We start from the raw sequence: 18,636 nt of genomic DNA on the forward strand, positions 1-18,636 counted from the left end.
GCTAAGTGGCATGAGAGAAGTCTGTCCAATGACTAAAGGAGGGACCTCGTTACCGCTGAGGCCACGCAGACACACGAATGGCCACAGTGATTGTTAAAAACATGTTAAGTGATTTAGATCTCTGAGAGAAGTGTATGGGGGGGGGGGGCAGACGAGTAAAGACGGCAGCCTGCTCGTTCAGACTGTACACTTGTCAAATATTTCATACTGTATCGCTCCTCCGTGTGGTCACACAGATTCAGTAGGAGACTGGTCGTCGATGTTGTGCCTCATTGACTGAACGCTGGTCAGGATTTTCTTCTGGTGTCCGGCTAGAGAGACTCCAATCCTCTGAAGATCTCTGCGGAAACACAGACAGAGGCACGGATTTAAGGGGCTGCATCATCGTCATATTAACGCGTCTAATATTAAAGGTGCTATGTGTAGGTATTTAACACCAATAAATCATTACTGCATTAATCATGAAGGTGCCGGTGCTCTAAATGAACACAGCATGAACATGCAGCGGGCTACATACGAGTAAGGGCTGTTTTTGACCGGTTTGATTGAATAATGACTGAAGTAGCAGCCAGTGTCGAACTAATCACTTACAGAGAGTAAAAGAAATATACCTCACAGCATTCTTTCTCAGCTTGTCTAACTTTTTGAATTCATGGGTACATTCTGCTGTGTGGATAAACTGCTTTAAGGATTAACAGGAGCAACAGAAAAGTCTTATTTTTCCTATTTACATGTATTGTCAGAAACTGTATGTTTTGCAGGCACATTGCATCACTGAGGTGAAATATAATGTGCATCATTCATGTTGTTGTTTTGTCGGGGGCAATTTGCTTTTAAACACGACGAACAAAAAAAAAAAGAAGCATGCATACCACATATGAACTCATATACATCACTTTATATGGGCAGATGACCTAACATGGGCCTGGATTTTAAAAGACAATTTAACACACACACACACACACACACACACACACACACACACACACACACACACACCATGAATTTGCGGCACAGAGTTTAGTTTCAAAACTATGGGAAATGAGTTCAGGAAGGTTTACCGTCCATCTTATCCCTAAATAGCAGAGCCTCATCCAGGAAAAGTGTTGAATAAAGTTCACTGGCTCATTGCCAACTCTGTGTGGCCCTGTGTGCTGTCTTCATCCGGCCTGATACAGGTCGGGCCAATCACAACCGTTTATCTAATATGGGGCGGGTTTAAGCGCGGCCAACCAAGACGGCTGCCACTGATGTCGGCTTCTAAGTCACGTCAATGTATGGATGTTGGAACTAGCTACCTAGCCCAGCAGCCTACCGCTACCGTCACATGGAGGAAAGAAGCTTCTTGTTGTTTTGACAGCGGTTCAAATTGTTTACAGTTTATCACAATTTATTTGACAGAGATATATTGATGTTGCTGTAACGGTGCTCATGGCATTTTTATGCCGTGATAAAAAGAGGAGGAAAGGATGGAAGTGAGTAGATTGTTCAGAGACAGACAGGCGTGCACATGGACCAGCAGTCAGCCAACCAGCCGCTCTGCCAGTTGTCCGACTAACAAGACCCCGACTTGGCGGGCGAGCGGTGTGAGACGTAGGCAGGGAGAGGCAGACACGCACAAAAAACAGAGAGGCAGTCAAACGGGTGGACTTACTCGGCTGTGATTTGTGTGACGAGCGGCAAAGAAGTGAAGCCCGAGCCCAGGAAGGAGTCCCGATACTGGGTCATCTTCAGCGCAGCCAGCCAGTCCTCCACAGAGCTCACCCTGCTCAGGTCCGGAGCTCCACGGTCTAACAAGGGATGATGGGAAGGACTGCAATAGGCGAGACAGGGAGGCGTTAGATAAATAAAGCAGCGTTTCACTGATACAGAGGGACGAGACAGGAAGAGTGTGTTTGCGTATGTAAATGAGTTTGTATCTCTCCTCACCCGGGGGCGACGTTGTTGGTGCCGGCCTTGAGAGATGCAGGATTGCGTATCATTTTGTCCAGCATGCTGACAATATCGGGGAACTTTGGCCGGGCGTTCCTGTCTTTCTGCCAGCAGTCCAGCATCAGCTGGTGCAGCACTACTGGACAGTCCATGGGAGCTGGCAGCCTGAAGTCCTGCTCGATGGCATTTATCACCTGGGACCCAGTGAGAGAGGGACAGAGGGGGACAAATAGTGAAAAGTCAATGATCTACCTGCCCAGAAACCAAACAACAGACGAAGTTAGCCACTGAACATAGTGGAGCGTTCAGCAGCTAAAGAGGCAGACATTTCCCTCAGGGGTTGGTGGAGACCAAAATGGAGCCAAACCCCCCCCCCCAGCAATTGTTAGACTTACAGGTTGCCAGATACGCAACTCCAAATAAATGCTAATGTTGTTTCGTGTCTGCAGGCAGAAATCAGCCGACACTGCTTCATGTGTATCATTTCGAGAGGGGATTTGATCGCTGGAACGTGGTGGTTTCTTTTTTTTTTTGTCTTTGGGGAACTACCGCAGTTTGAAACTGGGACTTCAGTGGTACAGGAATGCTTGCCTCCACCCACGCCCCCATAAACCTCCATAACCCCACACTGTTGTGATGAGGAGGCAGAGACAGAGGGAGAAACGAATAAATTCCAGCCACTTAGGCCGCATCCACACTGTTTTTTTTTTTGCATACTGACATCCAGACACTCACCTGTGACCCCTGATATAGTTCCACTAGCTACTAGTTAATGAGGTCAAGTGTGGTTTTATGTAATGGAAGGGGTAAACTAGTGGGCCTAAACTCACATCCCTAACAACTAAAACATGGAAAAGCATGGAAAAACAAGCCCACTATTCTAGTAGGGGTAATGGCGAGATGTAAATGAAAGAATGGAGAGCATATTTTGAAAGAAATGCAACATTGTGATATGACATCAGTAAACTGCACACAGCATGGTGCCGGTCTGTGATGCTCAGGATATCAAAGGGATGAAAGAGGCATGAAGATCCAGAGTTGAGTCCAGCCTCTCTCGCTGCTGTCGAGGGGACACTTTATAGTGTGATTTGTGACTTCCTGTTGACAGAGGAGCGTGCGGCAGGGGAGGGAGCAGTCTTCTCCGTTACAGCTCCTTTGTGATTTTGGCAGATAAGACAGGTGTATTTTTATGGAGGAATCCTGCCTCGTTCAGCTTTATTCAAAACCACGGAAAAAGTGGGAGCTTGGATTAGTTAAGAGGATTCCATTTCCATATGAGGAATTCATCCTGACACGGCGTGCGGTCGCTGAGTAAATCCAGATATTCATCGCTAAGCAGCAGTGACGCCTGCTGCAGTCTCTGATGTCAAGGCAGGTAGTTTTACAAGAGCAGCTTCTGATTTCATTATGCCGGTGCAGGTATTGAGAAGGATATGAATCTTTCTTTTTTTTTTTTTTTTTTTCCCGGTGAAAACTTTCAGGCAGGAATTTGTATTGCAGAGAGGTTGTGCTAAATACGCCAGCATGCCTTTGGGCGCAGAATGTAATTATCCTGAACATCACAGAATTCAAAACTCTTTGACTGAAAGAGTAACTAGCTGCCCCCAAAGAAATAATCAAAGAAAGGAAATATCAAGTGCAGTGATCATTATCTCAAATGATTCTGCCCCCTGTGCTGGGGATGTTGTAATTTCTTTAATGTCTCCCCAACTCTAATTATGATGGTTGTAATGTTTAAAACTCGCATTGTTGTTTAACCTGATGGTTCAAACAAGGGAACATGTTCTGTATTTGTAAAACCTTCAGATAATATCACATATTCAGCTACTGTCATCTGTCTAGGCACCCTCCACGCTTTTTTCTTTAGAGGCACAGCTGCAGATATATATATATATATATAGATTGTAAAGTTTCTGTTGTAGATGACAAAAAAAAAGCATTTTGTTTCAAGTAATCGTAACGGAAATGACAAACTTTAACCATGTGAGGTCAAATTAATTCTGAATTTTGAGTTTTTTTGACTGCCGGTCACTAACCGTCTCTGTTATTTCATACCCTGCCATTCCCTGTGTGTTTCTACCAATCCCCATCACCTGACCTCCACATCCACCTGCGCACCTGCTCCTCATTCCCTCTTTACCTTCCCCAGTTTACCTGCCCTGTAGCCTCGGTACTCTGCCAGATTTTCTATTGTGCCTTCCTGCCAAAGCGGGTTTTTTTCCTTTTATTTTCCTGCCTGCTTTATTTTATGACCTCTGCCGGTTTCTAGACTTTTGCCTGCCAGCTTTTACCCCCTTTGGACTTGCCTGCCTCTCCTTGCTTTGATCGTTGACCCAGTAAATGCTGATTTAACTCCACCTGTCCTGCCCGTGATTCCAGCTTTTGAGTCCACACCTTTCCTATCTGAGCCGCTTGCACTGTGCCTTGAGTTTTGCTGTTACTGCTATGTTTTTGTTCACATTTTAATGGCCAATTGTTCCTTCATCAAAGCAGGAGTGCCATAAAATTCCTTGAAATAATACTTTGGCGTGTTTTCTTTAAATTACAAGCCTGTGCCAGCGTACTTGTAAGCCAGCCTCACGGTAAGCTGAGGGAACGTTGTGCTTCAACTACTGTAAATTCAGCGCCGGGGATTTGTCTGCTCGCTGACTGAACTCTACGTGACCCCGACACACTTCTCAGGCTTTGTGCTGCATAAATTCTCTCTAAGCACCACTGTCAATCAAAATAGCAGCGAGTGTAGTAAAACATCACAGGTCTCTTTCATGATTAATTCATGTCGAACACAGCACCTGTGGTGGCTCCGCTGACAATTTCACCGTTCCATGTTCTTTGAAATAGTGTGTGTGTGTGTGTGTGTGTGTGTGTGTGTGTGTGTGTGCGCCTTTATGCATGCCTGTGTGCATGTGTGTGGTTAAGCTGTGTGTGTGTGTGTGCAGTACGTGTGAGTTTAGGGTGTGAGGTTCATGCATACTTAATGCCCCAGCAGACCCTCGTTAGCTATAGTGGTAACACACACTTTCCCCATTATTATACACTGTCTGTGCCATTATAAAACTGTCTCTGTCATTATACTGACTCTCTGTCATTACTGCTGCATAGACTGCTTCTATTGCTCCGGAGCAACCATAGGGGAATGAGGGGTGAGGCGGCCAGGGAGGAGGTGAGGAGAGACAGCAGGGGGTAAGTAAGAGGCAGAGGGGGAAAGTGTGAAATAAGGGGAAAGAGATGGTTAAGGTGATATAGATGTTAGACAGGGAAAAGCTTCTCTGCTGGCAACAATGAGGGAATGATTTAGTTGTATTGGTTGAAAATATGTGTCTGTCTTACAGTTGGAGAGGGATCTCGCCACTGATTAACTCCTCATCAGAGGGACAGCTAACCACATGCAAACCTCCCATACAGGCCACGTTAATGAGGTCTAAAGCAAGTTAAACATTGCTGGAGTGGAGCTGTGGTCTCACTGGGAAAACGAATACAAAACAGCTCTCAATATTTTCTCAGCGACAAACACGACTGAAGCCAGGCAGCAATGTTTTGGAAGATTCTCTGCAGCAACAAAATGTATTTTAAAGTTTAAACTCGAGGCAAACTGGGGGCTTGTAAAATTCCCAGGCTCCTCCGTGTCAAAGTCATCAGATATATAGTTTCAGAAAGCAAGAATCGGGATTTAGAGCCTCAGCGCTTTGAAGTGGGTTTTAGTGCCAAAACTCGCTATAATCTGTGTATCACATTTCTTCTCGGAATAGAAACCTAAAAATAAAAAATGTCAGCAATCCGATCTTCTGGAACCTCCTTTTTCATGTACTGTACGTGATCCCCTTTAGGTTTAAACAGTAAAATTGAATACTCAGCCTAAAGAAAGGATGAGAGAGTAGTTTGTACGTTTCACAACACAAGAGCAGCAGAGAGAACTGCACTCCTTCTTTAAAAATTCCAGCCTAAGAAAGCACGGGGATGAGTGTAACCTCAAAGCATTTAATAGCATCATTGTGATGCCAGCAAAAAGAAACAAAAGAAGCTACAGAAAGGCTGCAGCAAATTGATCATACTGTGAAGGTAATTGGAATAAAGTTGTCACGACAATAAAATATTCCCCAAAGAAGAAGATCAGCTGGAAAACCAAATTCGACGCCTTTTGGGCTGATGTTTCAGGGAACAAACATTTCTGTGACACTTAAATTGATGTCCTCATTTTCCGTGTGTTTTCCAAGACATGCAGAGCCCCTGCTGTGAGAGACGGCAAAGGAAACAAACAAGCCCACCCCCATCCCACCCACACACACACACACACACACACACACACTCCAGAAAGACAGTGTGCAACAAAAAAATTGTTAAACGTACACAATGCTATACAGTCACAGGTATCAATGACAACACAAGAGAAAGACTCTGTCTATCTCAGTCCCACACACACACACACACGCAGCATGCTGTGACTCACATCTTGGTTGCTCATGTCCCAGTAAGGTCTCTCTCCGTATGACATCACCTCCCAGGTGACGATCCCATAACTCCAGACATCTGAGGCTGACGTAAACTTCCTGTAGGCGATCGCCTCCGGAGCCGTCCACCGCACCGGGATTTTGCCACCCTGAGAGCAAGACAGAGAGAAGGGAAGATGAATGACGGAAAGGAGAGAGACGAGGGGGAAATGATTTTCTTCAGATTTTGATGCCTGACGTGCACGCTTCATCACCCAGTGCTAAACGGAGGCCATACGCTGCCTGTATATCTGCCGTAGTACGTCATGGACGTGAAGGTGAGGAGTGACTGTTAACGTCATGGTCATCACTGTGCGGACGCTAGATTTCATACGTGTGTACACGTGTATGCAAACTATACGTCACCTGCTGCGCTGGGGCACCACATACTGTTTTAAATGGGAGAACGATTGCAAACAGTACTGAAAGAAAATTAAACCTATGCCTGAACTTGGACTTGAATTTGAATTTGTTGGTTTCAGAGTCCCACTAACGTCTCTGAGTTTTCATATAGTGCCACCAAAAATATAGTTCAAAATGTCCACTTATCCAATTACTTAGCAACTGTACACCTCCTTAACGCTAGCATTAGCATCCAGCTCAAAGCACAGCTGAGCCTAAGCACAGCTTAGACCGGCTAGCACGGCTATGGACTTATCGTTGCTTTTTAAAAAATTTTTTTATCAATGTGTATAAAACGGTCCAGCCTCTTATGTTGTTATCAAAATTGCCATGGCAACGTGCAGGCAAGTTTTCCATATTTTGGCCTCAGTGGGAATTCAGCGTTGTCCACTCCAATGAATTTATAATGCACATTTAAAGACATTTGCCCAAAGTGCTGTACAATCAAAGAAAACCATAAAACAACAACACAATAAAAACACAAAGACTAGTTTAAAAGACAGAAGGACAATAACATGAAAAAGAAAAAAAGAAAGGCAACCCCCATACTGAGTTAAAAGCCATGGAATAAAAATTGTGTTTTATGATGGGACTTGAAAGCAGCCAGCGTGGGGTGTCCTCTTGCGTGTGTGAGTCCTCACCAGTGAGCTGGTGTAGGTGGGGTCAGAGGTGTCCTCCTCCAGATATCGCGATAAGCCGAAGTCAGACACCTTACACACCAAGTTACTGTTAACCAAGATGTTCCGAGCGGCAAGGTCCCGGTGAACATAACTCATTTCCGCCAGGTACCTGTAACATCAACAGGATTTATTGTGAGAGTGTGTGTGTTATCCATTGCCAGCTACCTGGGCTACTATAAAAAGCTAATGGGATTTAGCGTGTGTGTGTGTGTGTTTGTGTGTGTGTGTGTGTGTGTGTGTATGTTATCACTGCCAGCTACCTTTGGAAAAAAAATAGGAAGGGGATTTAATGTTTGTGTACATGTTTGTGTGTTATCACAGCCAGATACCTGCAATAAAACACAGATAGGATCTAGTGTGTGCGTGCGTGTGTGTGTGTGTGTATGTGTGTGCGTTTCAAGCTGCCAAGCCGACAAGTCATGGTGCTCTTAACTTGAATAAAGAGCACATAGAGAATATACAGTTTGAGTATGTGTGCGAAATAAAGAGTTTGCAGGCATGTGGAGGCAGCATATCTCTAAGCTGCTGCAGTCTGATTGCGTGAAACACATGAGCAGACAGTATTGGATGTCACCACATGAAATCTCAGTATGTTGGATTCGGTATTGTTACATAAAAAAAACAAAAAACATTTTTATGATAAAAATGGATTTTTGTAGCAGGGCTGTGTGTGTGTGTGTGTGTGTGTGTGTGTGTGTGTGTGTGTGTGTGTGTGTACCTCATTCCAGACGCGATGCCCCTCAACATACCAACCAGCTGGATCACCGGGAACTGCCCATCATTTTGCTGCAAAACCATGAACCGTGACAGGGTTATTTTTATTTTCTGTTATCCGACTTTTTCCTCTTATTTAGAGAAAGTCTGGCAGGTGAAGAGATTTGTCAGTATTTCACATGAAATGTCATGACAGGAGTTATAACAAACAAAGTTTTGGAGGGGAAAAAAAAATACTTTTTTCAAACAGGATGAAAGTTACATGTTACAAAACGTGGCTGTAATGAGATCAACGTCAAAAGTCAGTTGAATTGAATTCTCAATTTTCTGTCGATATCATGGCCCTTGGTCTTGTGGTTAAGGTTAGAAGAGAGATGGAGACTACATCCCACATGTACACATCAATGTAAGTCTCATCTAATGATAAAACATCTTATTAAAAGGCAAGTTGGAGGCAGGCAAGGGATTGGGGTGAGGTTAGGTTCAGGCTACGTCATTAGGGTTAGGTGTATGGGTTTGGCTGGTTTGGAGTCAGTACGCTTGAAAGTGATTGTAAGATCATTAAACAGTGTCCAAAACCCCCTTCCTCCACAAATCTTAAATGTCAGACTTGGAGGACTAACATAAACTGAAACACTTTTGCCTTTAGAAATGATCAAACGAACCGTCTGACTAACTCGAACTAGTTTGCTTCACACACACTGAACCCCTTAGTTACACCCTGACACCCCCTCAACATCTCAAAAAAGCATCTCGGTCACGGTTTCACAGACCGTTCAGGACCTGAACACAGACACGCCTTTGTCACCTTAATATTAGTATTGCTGCATGATGCACGTCTACAGTTTGTCCTCAGGAGGATGCTAGTTAATCTTCGTACTTATTTTCCCTTTGAATAGAATGAAGCAGGTTGACCAGTTTTTTTGCCTTTGGAGAGCAGTACATTTAACCAAAGATGTTTTTAAGCAGGAATAATTAAACAGGGACAGATTCCGCGTCAGGGCCGATGGGCTTTCACGGTCCCAAAGATGTACGGTATGTGATGTGATGTAAAAATGGTTCATCCTGTAATTGCAATAATTCCTTGCCATGTGTGAATCAGATTATTAGGGGATAGATCAATTGCTTTAATCAGATTTTTTGGGGGGGGGGTCGGGGGGGGGTTGTTTTACAAATATCTCCTTAACGTGCACACGCAAACATAAAAAAAAGCCATTGTGAGGAGCTGGAGGCTCGATGTTGTTGTGAGACGTGTTGGTGAAACCCAAAAACGTTCGCATTTTTGCTATTTTACTCTTTCACCTTTGGGCCAGACAGTTTCTGTCTCTTCCAAACATCACTGACATCCCCGCTGACATAGTTGCAGTCGAAAGTGTGTGTGTGTGTGTGTGTGTGTGTGTCTTTTAATTCACTTTGTGCATCAAACTGCGCCTTTGATGCTCCTCTAGCCTAATCCTCTGCAGGCAAAACCTTCTTCTAGGTACACACACACACACACACATTGATCCTCCGGGTCTTGTGCCTGCAAGATGGTCACGCTAGGACAGCAACACCAGTGAGATCGATCATTGTGTGTGTGTGTGTGTGTGTGTATGAGTCAGCGGATGATTTCTGAGTCAAAAGGGGTCACGCTGTGAGAACCAAACATCAAAGAGTTTCTCTTTCTGTCTTTAGAGGCGTCTCGAAAGGAGGGCAGGATCAAAGAGACGGACGGACGGACAGACAGGCTGGCGGGATGAGGAGGAAAGAGCACAGGAAGGAAAAGAGAGGAGAAAAGGAAGAGCAGGAGGTTGTTTCTGTCTTTGCGTCTCTTCCTCCAAAAGCTCCCAATCCTCCCCTCTCCATCTGTTTTCCTCTGTTCGGGCGCTTATGTGTTTGGATGAAATGCGTTTTTTAGACCGGGGATGAACGTGCAAGTTCTGCGCACAAGTCATTAAATCGTCCTCCGGTTTTGGTTGTTTCGTATCTCAGTGGTTTGAGGTGGGTGGGGCTCATCACACACTGCGACGCGCCTATCAGGATTCGGCACTATCAGTCAAATCTGATCAAACCACATCCACATCCCTAGATCAGCCAAGTTTTTAAATGTTAAAAACAATGTTTTTTTTACTTTGATTGTTGCTTATTTAGTCACAAATACTGAATCATAGGGAGAAAGCCAATTTTTTAGTAGCTTTAAGTTGAGGTTGTTTTGTCAGCTGCTGTTTTGAAGGTAAGGTAGGAACTGGCAGGTAGAAGGAACTGTCAAACTCATTTTAACACCCACATTTCTGTGGCAACTGAGCAAAATCAGTCTGCTGATGCGGACCATGCGAAGCGGTAGAGAGCCCCAGAATGAGCAGAAGTGTGTGGACCTTGGGTTGAAACTGTCAACTGCGGTTTTCCAAGTTCAAGAATTGAACTGTCAAGCTCAACGGTTCCGCAGAGCTTTCGGCCGAGCAAGAATGACGTTATTAGAAGGTTTCGGGAACATCTTTTAAGTCATTCCTCAAAGCTTATCTTTTCGAAAAGCCTCTCAGCGATGCTAATTGTATTTTAGTTTGTTTTTAATCCCGGCTCAACCATGTATGAAAAGTGCTGTAAATAAAATAATGTTTTTATTATTATTATTATTATTATTATTGTGTGTCTGTGTGTGTGTGTTATTTACCCTGAGAAAGGAGTCAAGTGCTCCGTTCTCCATGAACTCTGTGATGATCATCGTAGGCCTGCTCTTGGTGACCACGCCCTCCAGTCTGATGATGTTTGGTTGGTCAAACTGGCCCATGATGGACGCCTCGGACAGGAAGTCCCTCCTCTGCCTCTCAGAGTAGCCGACCTTCAGGGTCTTGATGGCTACGGGAATTTCCTTTTTCCCGACAGGCTTCAGGCGACCTTTGTACACCTCCCCAAACTCACCTGAAGGAGCAGAAAACATTGTAAAGTAGAATTACAAGGTGCAGTTCACCGAAGATGTGAGGCTCAGCGTGTGACTCAGCAGGGAAAAACAAGAGCATTGTCAGCGACGGTTGTTTTTTGTTTTGTTTTGTTTTTTAAAACGCTCCTTTGAATTCAGAGCCATTAAATAAATGATTACTTATTAATAAATAGGGATGATAAATCATTGCATTTTAATCACATCTCATGGTGTAAAATGGGTCACCTGTGAAATCAGATGGGCTGGAGTTCATACCATTTGGCTACCATTCATTATTAAAACTCCTCCAGCAGTCAAACAAGAAAGAGCATGTTGTTCTTTGTAGCAGCAGAGTCGGGCAGTCGTGAGAGGGGCAGGGCGTGTTACACACTCTCTCAGACGTGGGAGCTGCCCTCAGCACACTCAGTCTCATACTGACGGCCTTTGAGCAGCCCTGGTGGAGCAGATTTGGTCGGGTGGGGGGTGGGGGGCTTTGCTCAAGGGCACACTGATGGTATTTCTGCACACTGGAAGAACAACCAAAATTGGATCCCCTTTAACAGGCTGAGAAAAGGTTTGCAGCAGAGGTGGCAAACAACACAAAAAGCACAGTGCCATTATTACAGGTACTTGGCTTTGCGCAGCACACATCAGCTTTCATCTTCCAGGTCGCCTCGTGGATAAAGAGACTGTACTGAGACACAAAGTTCATAGGTTCAATCCCTGCCTGCTGTGAAGTTTGTCCTGCAGGCTAAAGCATCTGCAGTTCTTGTGCCCTGCAGCATCAGTTTGTTGTGCTGAGGTCTCTGCGGTCACACAGGATCTTATTCGATAGCTACTTAGCATTAGCTAAAGATTGGACTACTTGGTATTTACAGTACTCGCATTTAGGAGTACTCTATCAGACTTTGAAAAGCTCCTCCTGAGTCTCAGGGGACAGGGGACTCAAAACTGAATGGAATATTTTCCTATTTAAATATGGGGACAATAAAGCAGCACTGCGATCCAGCAGCTGTGGATTGTTATTCATTATAAACTGGCTTGTTTGCTGTGCAGTTAAGTGAGACATGTTTAAGCTGGACCAGTCAGTGCAGCGTCCCAGAATGCACCACTGTCTCACGTCATCTTAACCTATAACAGAACATCATAATTCATTTCATTATATTTTGTGTTCTCAATCTGAATCTGCAAAGCAACGAGACAAAAAATACAATGTTTACAGTAGCAGAAGATGGAAAATACTCGTACAGTACTAGTAGTGAATGCACTTAGTTACATTCCACCTCTTCTTTTTGATCAGTTGATGTATACATGGATGTAAAATTTCTAAACTAAAAGCTCCGTACTGATCTATTAACTGGTTGGTTACAATGTCAAGAATATGAACTGGTTTTAACCTCAGTGTCTCGAACTTGTCCAGTGTGCAGAAAATGTCCTTCCAGTGCTGGAGACACAGATGTCTTTTGTCAAAGTAAATGCAGCCGTGTGCAGCCTGGGGACATGAAAATTGAATATCACTTCAAAATAAAAGTCCCTATCCCTGAGATAAAAATCAGTGTGTGAATAATGGATGAGTGATGGGAATTGGATGACAGGCTGTGTCGTCCTGTCTCACTGTGATCTCCGCTCCACGTCTCACTGCTCATTAAAAACTATCTACTGTCAGCGCTGTAAACCAGCAGAAGTAGAGATGGATGGAGGGCAAAAAAAAAAAAAAAAAGGAAGGAGAATGGAAAGAGGACGGGGTAACGAAGGAGAAGACGGGGCGGTGTAGAAATGAAAGAAGTGACGGATGGACGACGAGGGATGAAAACAGTAATTTTCGCAAACAGAGGCGAGATCAGATGTCACTTCCTCTTTTTTCTAAAATAAAGGTGGTCAAGGAGAAGTTGGAGCATTGGAATAAGCATTCATTGGTTTTGCCCTCAGATCTTGAATCCACAGTATCTAAATATACTGGGAGTAAATGAACTGGCATGTCAGATTATTTCTCCTTTCTATTGGAAAATAAAGTGTTTCAGGACTTCGGTTAAATGAAGTGCTTTTTATGTGGGACATTTCTTACAGTGTAAAAGTGATAGTAATAAGGAAACAGGAAAAGAGAGGGGTGTTATCACAGAGGGAGAGGAAGAGAGAGTGAGGTGAGATATTTTTATAATCTCCTTAGGGCGCTTTCTTCTTTTATCTTCCCTCCTCAATCTGTTGTTCTGCTTTTTCCCCCCTTGGTTCTTTGTTTTAGCATTTCTCTATACGCAAACAAACTCTAAAACTCCAGAGGGGCTGAATCACAGAGAGAGATGGAGACAGGGGGAAGTATCAAAGAAACACAGAAAGAGAGACAGTAAGAGGACGTCTGAGAGAGGGAGAAAGGGAGAAAGACCTGTGGATACATTTTCACTGTGTATCGCAGCAGAACAGGAGCGATTCAGCCGTTTGAGGGCCAGTGCGAACACATCTCAATCACCCAGGCTCATGTTTTCCCCTCCCTCCCCGTCGTTTTCATCCCTCCTCTGTCACCTCTGGCTGAGGTGAGAAACCTTCCCCTGAGAGAAATAAAGCGAGAGACGGAGGGATTACGGAAAGCTTCTCAGAGTGGCTCAACAGACCGAAGCCCAAAGCACATACTCTCAGCGGTGAGGGTCTGAATCTGGTTCATGACCTTTATCACCCAGAGCTCCATGGCCCTTTGGGTTTGATTGGTTTTGGTCCAAAGGAAAAAAAAACCAAAACAGAACGTTAGAAAGACTTTTCTGGGGGATAACATCCGGACTAAAAACATTGCTCCATCTATTATGGCTTGAGGTATAAGACAAATATCGCTAATTCGTTGTTAAAGGCTCAAATCTGCACAAGATAATGAATCATTGAGGAAACAAAGCAAAACGGTCACCAAAAAAAAAATATATGCAGGCACTACAAACACATAGGGGCATTGGGGTTGTGCGATATGACAAGAAACAATATCAATTTTACCTTATACCGTGGCGACTATCCCTTTAACGTCGTTCTGATTTTTGCATCAATAGTTTCACTGGACCAAAACACAGGGTCAACTTCTCAACTGATATTCCAGAAAGTGTACCATATCGTGATCTAAAATGACATAACATGTGGAAAGAGGATGGGGGGGCTCAGGGAAAAACCCCCTTTGATACCTCTTCTACTACCCTTTGGGCAATGTGTATGTTCCCCTGTTGCCCCGGCTAATTTGTTCCAGTTAACTCCAGAGCGCACAGAGACCCAGAAACCAACCAGTACTTCGGGGCTGAAATACTAATATGTGAAGTTTTTATGCGCGTCTATTAGTTTAATTTGATTAAACACACATTTATTAAGGAATATGCGTCCTATGAGTGCAATATAAAGAAAAATAATGAATTCGATTTTGACACAGGGATTCTCTACAGGACTGGGCAACAAGATAAGGTCCTAATGCAGGACCAGCCCCTCCCCCCCGCGCTCAGTTTATATTGTACTCCCTGACAATTAATCAAAGTACTAAAAAGCAGCTAACAGTGAACCCGGGACTTTTGGAGGTGCGGGGCCCCCGGGGTAGTTCAATGCTGTAACCTTGCAATGCTAAAGGTTGATATCACCTTTAAAAATAATGTCTTACATGTTCTGGTACAGGTCTTGATGTTATTCTTCAGTAGTTTGTGTTCGCAATAGTTTTTTTTAAGGCATGAAATAAAGTTAATGAAATAATGCACAGATGTGGGTTTGAATGCGACAATGATAAAAGTGGTAAACACATACATGAATAATATATGTAATAAGGTTTGGATATCCAAATAAGCCTATTTCTTTTTAGGCATGTAACCCTACAACAGATGCCTGCGATGGATGACGATGGCTTGATGTACTCCTGGTTTTATATCGTGCCGTCACGGGATGTACACATTTTGTGAAATGTGCAGTTGGCACATGTTTTACATATTTGGATTTCATGTTTTATGTATTTCATGAAGTCTTTATGTATATTATGCATGTGTGTGTTCTGTGTTCCACCTGACTTGGATCCCCTTGGGGACAATACAGCTAAAGTGAAATGCTTGAGGTTAAAAGGTGGGAAAATAAGGCACTTGATCTTAGCAACTGTAAAGATTTTCCTTATTTTTTGTTTCTTGTTTCCGTCTTTTTTCCTTTTTCCATCCGACAGCTGAGATGCAAAAACTCTGCCCCCCCCCAAAAAAAAAATTCAGAGGATGCTCTGGGACTCCGTTTCACATCCAACTTTCTCTATTTGCCAAACATCACACAGCATTTCTACAGTGAGAGCTCAGATAGCCAAAGAGAATGCATGAAGACAGTTTTAATTTATTCCGGTGAAAGTTTTCAGTATGAATAAAACATCCCTCCTGACTTCAAAGGAAAAAAATAAAGCAAAATAATAAATTGGCATTGCGCGTTTCCAGATCTTTCTCATTGACACAAAAGTGTGGCACAGTTGAAGAAATTGATTCATTTGCTTCATCTGAGTATCTGCTGTTTCAAGTGACTCTTGGTCTCATTAAAGGAAATCAAGGTTTACTTTTCTAACGTTCACTGCTGAAGCACTAGATATGAACTCTTCAACAAAACCTCTTGTACAAATAGTATGAATGCCCAGTAATATGGGACACATATTTCATCACATAATCATGTATTTGTTCATCTTTAGTGTCTTATATAGAAACGAGGTAAGAGAGATGAAGGGCAAGCCAAGGGCACTTAAGTCTATGAAATTCTCTACCTGATCCAATGACGTCCTCTATTTTGACACAGGAGGGGTCGATTTCCTTGGCAAACTCCCGGACAGCCTCGTTGGGGTCCTCGTAGGTGAAGGGGTCGATGTAGATCTTGACCCCTGGTGAACTATGACCTTCAGACAGGGTGGGAAAGGTCACAGTGGGGGTGGGACCACTGAACATGTCAGGCCTCAGAGTCACCTCTGAGGAGAAAAATTAGAAATTGCAAATATAAAGTGTGTTTTGGAAGTTTGGTGTATGTAAGCACATATATAAAGGTTGAACTTAGTTAAAGTTTCAGTATGGGTCGTACCTCCTCCTGCGTTGTACTGCTGCAGTTTGTCACCATACACACTCTCCTTCAACTGCCTTCTTCTGCAGACAGAAACACAGACGGAGATATTTGGGGGAAAGAGGCAAGCAGACAGAAATGTTGCACAAATGTTAGAAATGCTAATTGGTTGTCTTCTCTTCAGCTGGGTTGAGGTAAAATAAATACGTTTTCCTGAATGTCAAAAAAAAGGTGTCTGCTTGAGAGAAGGAAAAAATCAGGAATTCATTAGCATTGGGTGACTTGTTACTGTTCTGTGCTGTCAGCTTTTGTTTCCTGCTTTCATCTGAGGATGGAAACAAAGGAATGTGATTTGTAGCATTTTGATACGTCACCCGATAGACAATAGACACCTTACACGGCATAGAGGAGAGAGAGAGAGAGAGAGAGAGAGAGAGAGCTTGACGCTTGCTATTTTTTGGAGGTCATGGGGTCGCAAAAACTTCAAGCATGTCAGAAGGTCCTGATCTACTTTAAAATCGTTATGGAACCAAGAGAATTCTTTTTGTGCAAAAGTGATGTCATTAGCACAAATGTTGTTATCAACAAATTGTAGCCAAGAAAGCTTCGAAAATCTTTCCCATACAGACCGTTTTATCTGCATTATGTTGGTGTAATGTATTACAATAGTTAGTCTTATGTAATGCGTACACACACAGTATGTAGCTGCATATGGTTGCACAAAAAGTAAATCTGGTAGTAATACTTAGTTTTCCCAAATTTTAACTAGCAAATGTGTTTAAACTGAGAAAAAAACGGTACATGCAAGAAAGCAGCTCAAAATCCAGCTGACTCCCAAAAAGTACAGTAAAAAAAAAACAATAAAGGGGTCATTTGAAATTTTATCATTAAAATTCAGTTTATCTAAAAAATGCACACTTACTGCCTTTCAACTGCATCTCACAGTCTTCTTCAGCAGACATAGCTTGCTCAGCTTGTCATGGAAACGGCTCAGTTATCATCACATGACCAAAGTATGGAGCTCCCTCATGACAGATGGACGTAAAGGGGTGGGGGGGTGGGGTTCGTAAATCTGTTGAAACGCGACTGAAGTTCCGGGCCGTGAGATGTGGTCGAAAGGCCTGCACATTTTTGTCACAACGGGTCTTTTCCAGTGACATCTTGGGACGTCACCGTAGAAGAGGCATGGGTGTAAATAATAAAACGAACGGCGGCTTAATTGCATTCAGCGGCTTCTGTTTCAGGGCCCTTGTATTGTGCGTGCTGGCTCACTGAGAACGCCATTAGTTAACACCTGTGCCTTCCCCACTAGTCAAGATGTCTGCTGTGAGAAGGGCCAATAAATGGTTTGGGAGTGTTTGCACTGCAAATAATCAGATTTCCAAGCCCATCGTTTATTATTGATTTTGTATCTGATTTTCAAACAATAAAAAGAAAAAGGAAAACGATGAGCCCTATGGAGCCCTATGTCAGTACATGTTCAATGCCTCGCTTAAGGACTTTTTGATTGGACTATTGAAAAGTATGTTACCCCTAACAGTTAAGACATCCCTGTGACACAGACACACACGTATGCAGCATGTGTGGGTGGGTGTGCACAAGACGGGGTGTGTTTGTAAGAGTGTGTGTATACGCGTGTTACCTGGTGCAGATGATGGCGATAGCTACCAATGAGACGATACACACTCCACCCACTAAAGAGCCTGCAATCAGGGAGAGCTGCTGTCCCAGCTCTGACTTGTACTCATCTGCAGAAACACACACACACACACATACACACACACACACACACATACACAATCCAACACAAACATTGAAAAGAAAAAATTATTTTCAGATTTTTTGGAACTCTCTCACATAAACACAACTGAGCATTTCTGGAAGGACAAATATACACCTGACAGTGTTCTCACTCTCTCTCTCACACACACGCACACACACACACACACACCCACACACATTCATGCACACACACTCACACACACACACACACACACACACACACACACACAAAGTAGGGCAGAATTTAATTACTTCACAGCCAGATTTTCACTCTTGCTCAACCTCTCATATTCCTCCTCTCAGCCCTGCACTCTCTTTCCTCTCCACCATAAAACCTCCACCAACACCTCCACACACTCCAGGCAGCCACCCACCCACTTACCGTCAGTGAGTGTTTGGAAGAGCATCTCCTTGCTGTAGGCTCCGTAGCCGGCCACAGTGCGGGCCCTCACCTGGACCACATAGCCAGTCCCCGGCCTCAGACCCTCCAGGACAACACTGGGTGTTACGCTCTGGATCTCTGAACTGTTCAGCACCGATGACTGGGACTAAAGAGGGAGATTGAGGGAGAGATGAATATCTTTCACAGCGATCCAAGACAGACTATAATACTTCTTCAGTCACAGACTGAAGAGAGAGAGACTAAATTTAGAACTTCTCTTTTGGCCTTCAGCTAAAACAAGATTAATTCTTCTAAAGTTCCAGTCCAAACTGAGACATTCGC

At 43.6% G+C, this 18,636-nt stretch overlaps 1 protein-coding gene across 2 annotated transcripts in view; it reads right to left on the minus strand.

Moving 5' to 3' along the window:
* Window positions 1–228: 228 nt before the first annotated feature.
* The window catches only part of LOC139287335 (ephrin type-B receptor 1-like), a 70,262-nt gene continuing 51,854 nt past the window's right edge, over window positions 229–18,636 (minus strand). Inside the window, exons 9-20 of one of the 2 annotated variants that reach the window (XM_070908315.1) lie at window positions 18,295–18,460; window positions 17,773–17,878; window positions 17,272–17,290; window positions 16,152–16,197; window positions 15,844–15,972; window positions 10,866–11,113; window positions 8,220–8,287; window positions 7,463–7,610; window positions 6,380–6,529; window positions 1,930–2,126; window positions 1,655–1,813; window positions 229–340 (exon numbers count right to left, since the gene is read on the minus strand). In XM_070908315.1, coding sequence (XP_070764416.1) covers window positions 229–340; window positions 1,655–1,813; window positions 1,930–2,126; window positions 6,380–6,529; window positions 7,463–7,610; window positions 8,220–8,287; window positions 10,866–11,113; window positions 15,844–15,972; window positions 16,152–16,197; window positions 17,272–17,290; window positions 17,773–17,878; window positions 18,295–18,460 — 1,548 coding nt within the window. Of the gene's footprint in view, window positions 341–1,654; window positions 1,814–1,929; window positions 2,127–6,379; window positions 6,530–7,462; window positions 7,611–8,219; window positions 8,288–10,865; window positions 11,114–15,843; window positions 16,042–16,151; window positions 16,214–17,271; window positions 17,291–17,772; window positions 17,879–18,294; window positions 18,461–18,636 lie in introns of both variants that reach the window. The other variant, XM_070908314.1, reaches the window with a different exon arrangement.

The sequence above is a fragment of the Enoplosus armatus genome, chromosome 7, assembly GCF_043641665.1.
Source record: "Enoplosus armatus isolate fEnoArm2 chromosome 7, fEnoArm2.hap1, whole genome shotgun sequence".
Classification (NCBI taxonomy): domain Eukaryota; kingdom Metazoa; phylum Chordata; class Actinopteri; order Centrarchiformes; family Enoplosidae; genus Enoplosus; species Enoplosus armatus.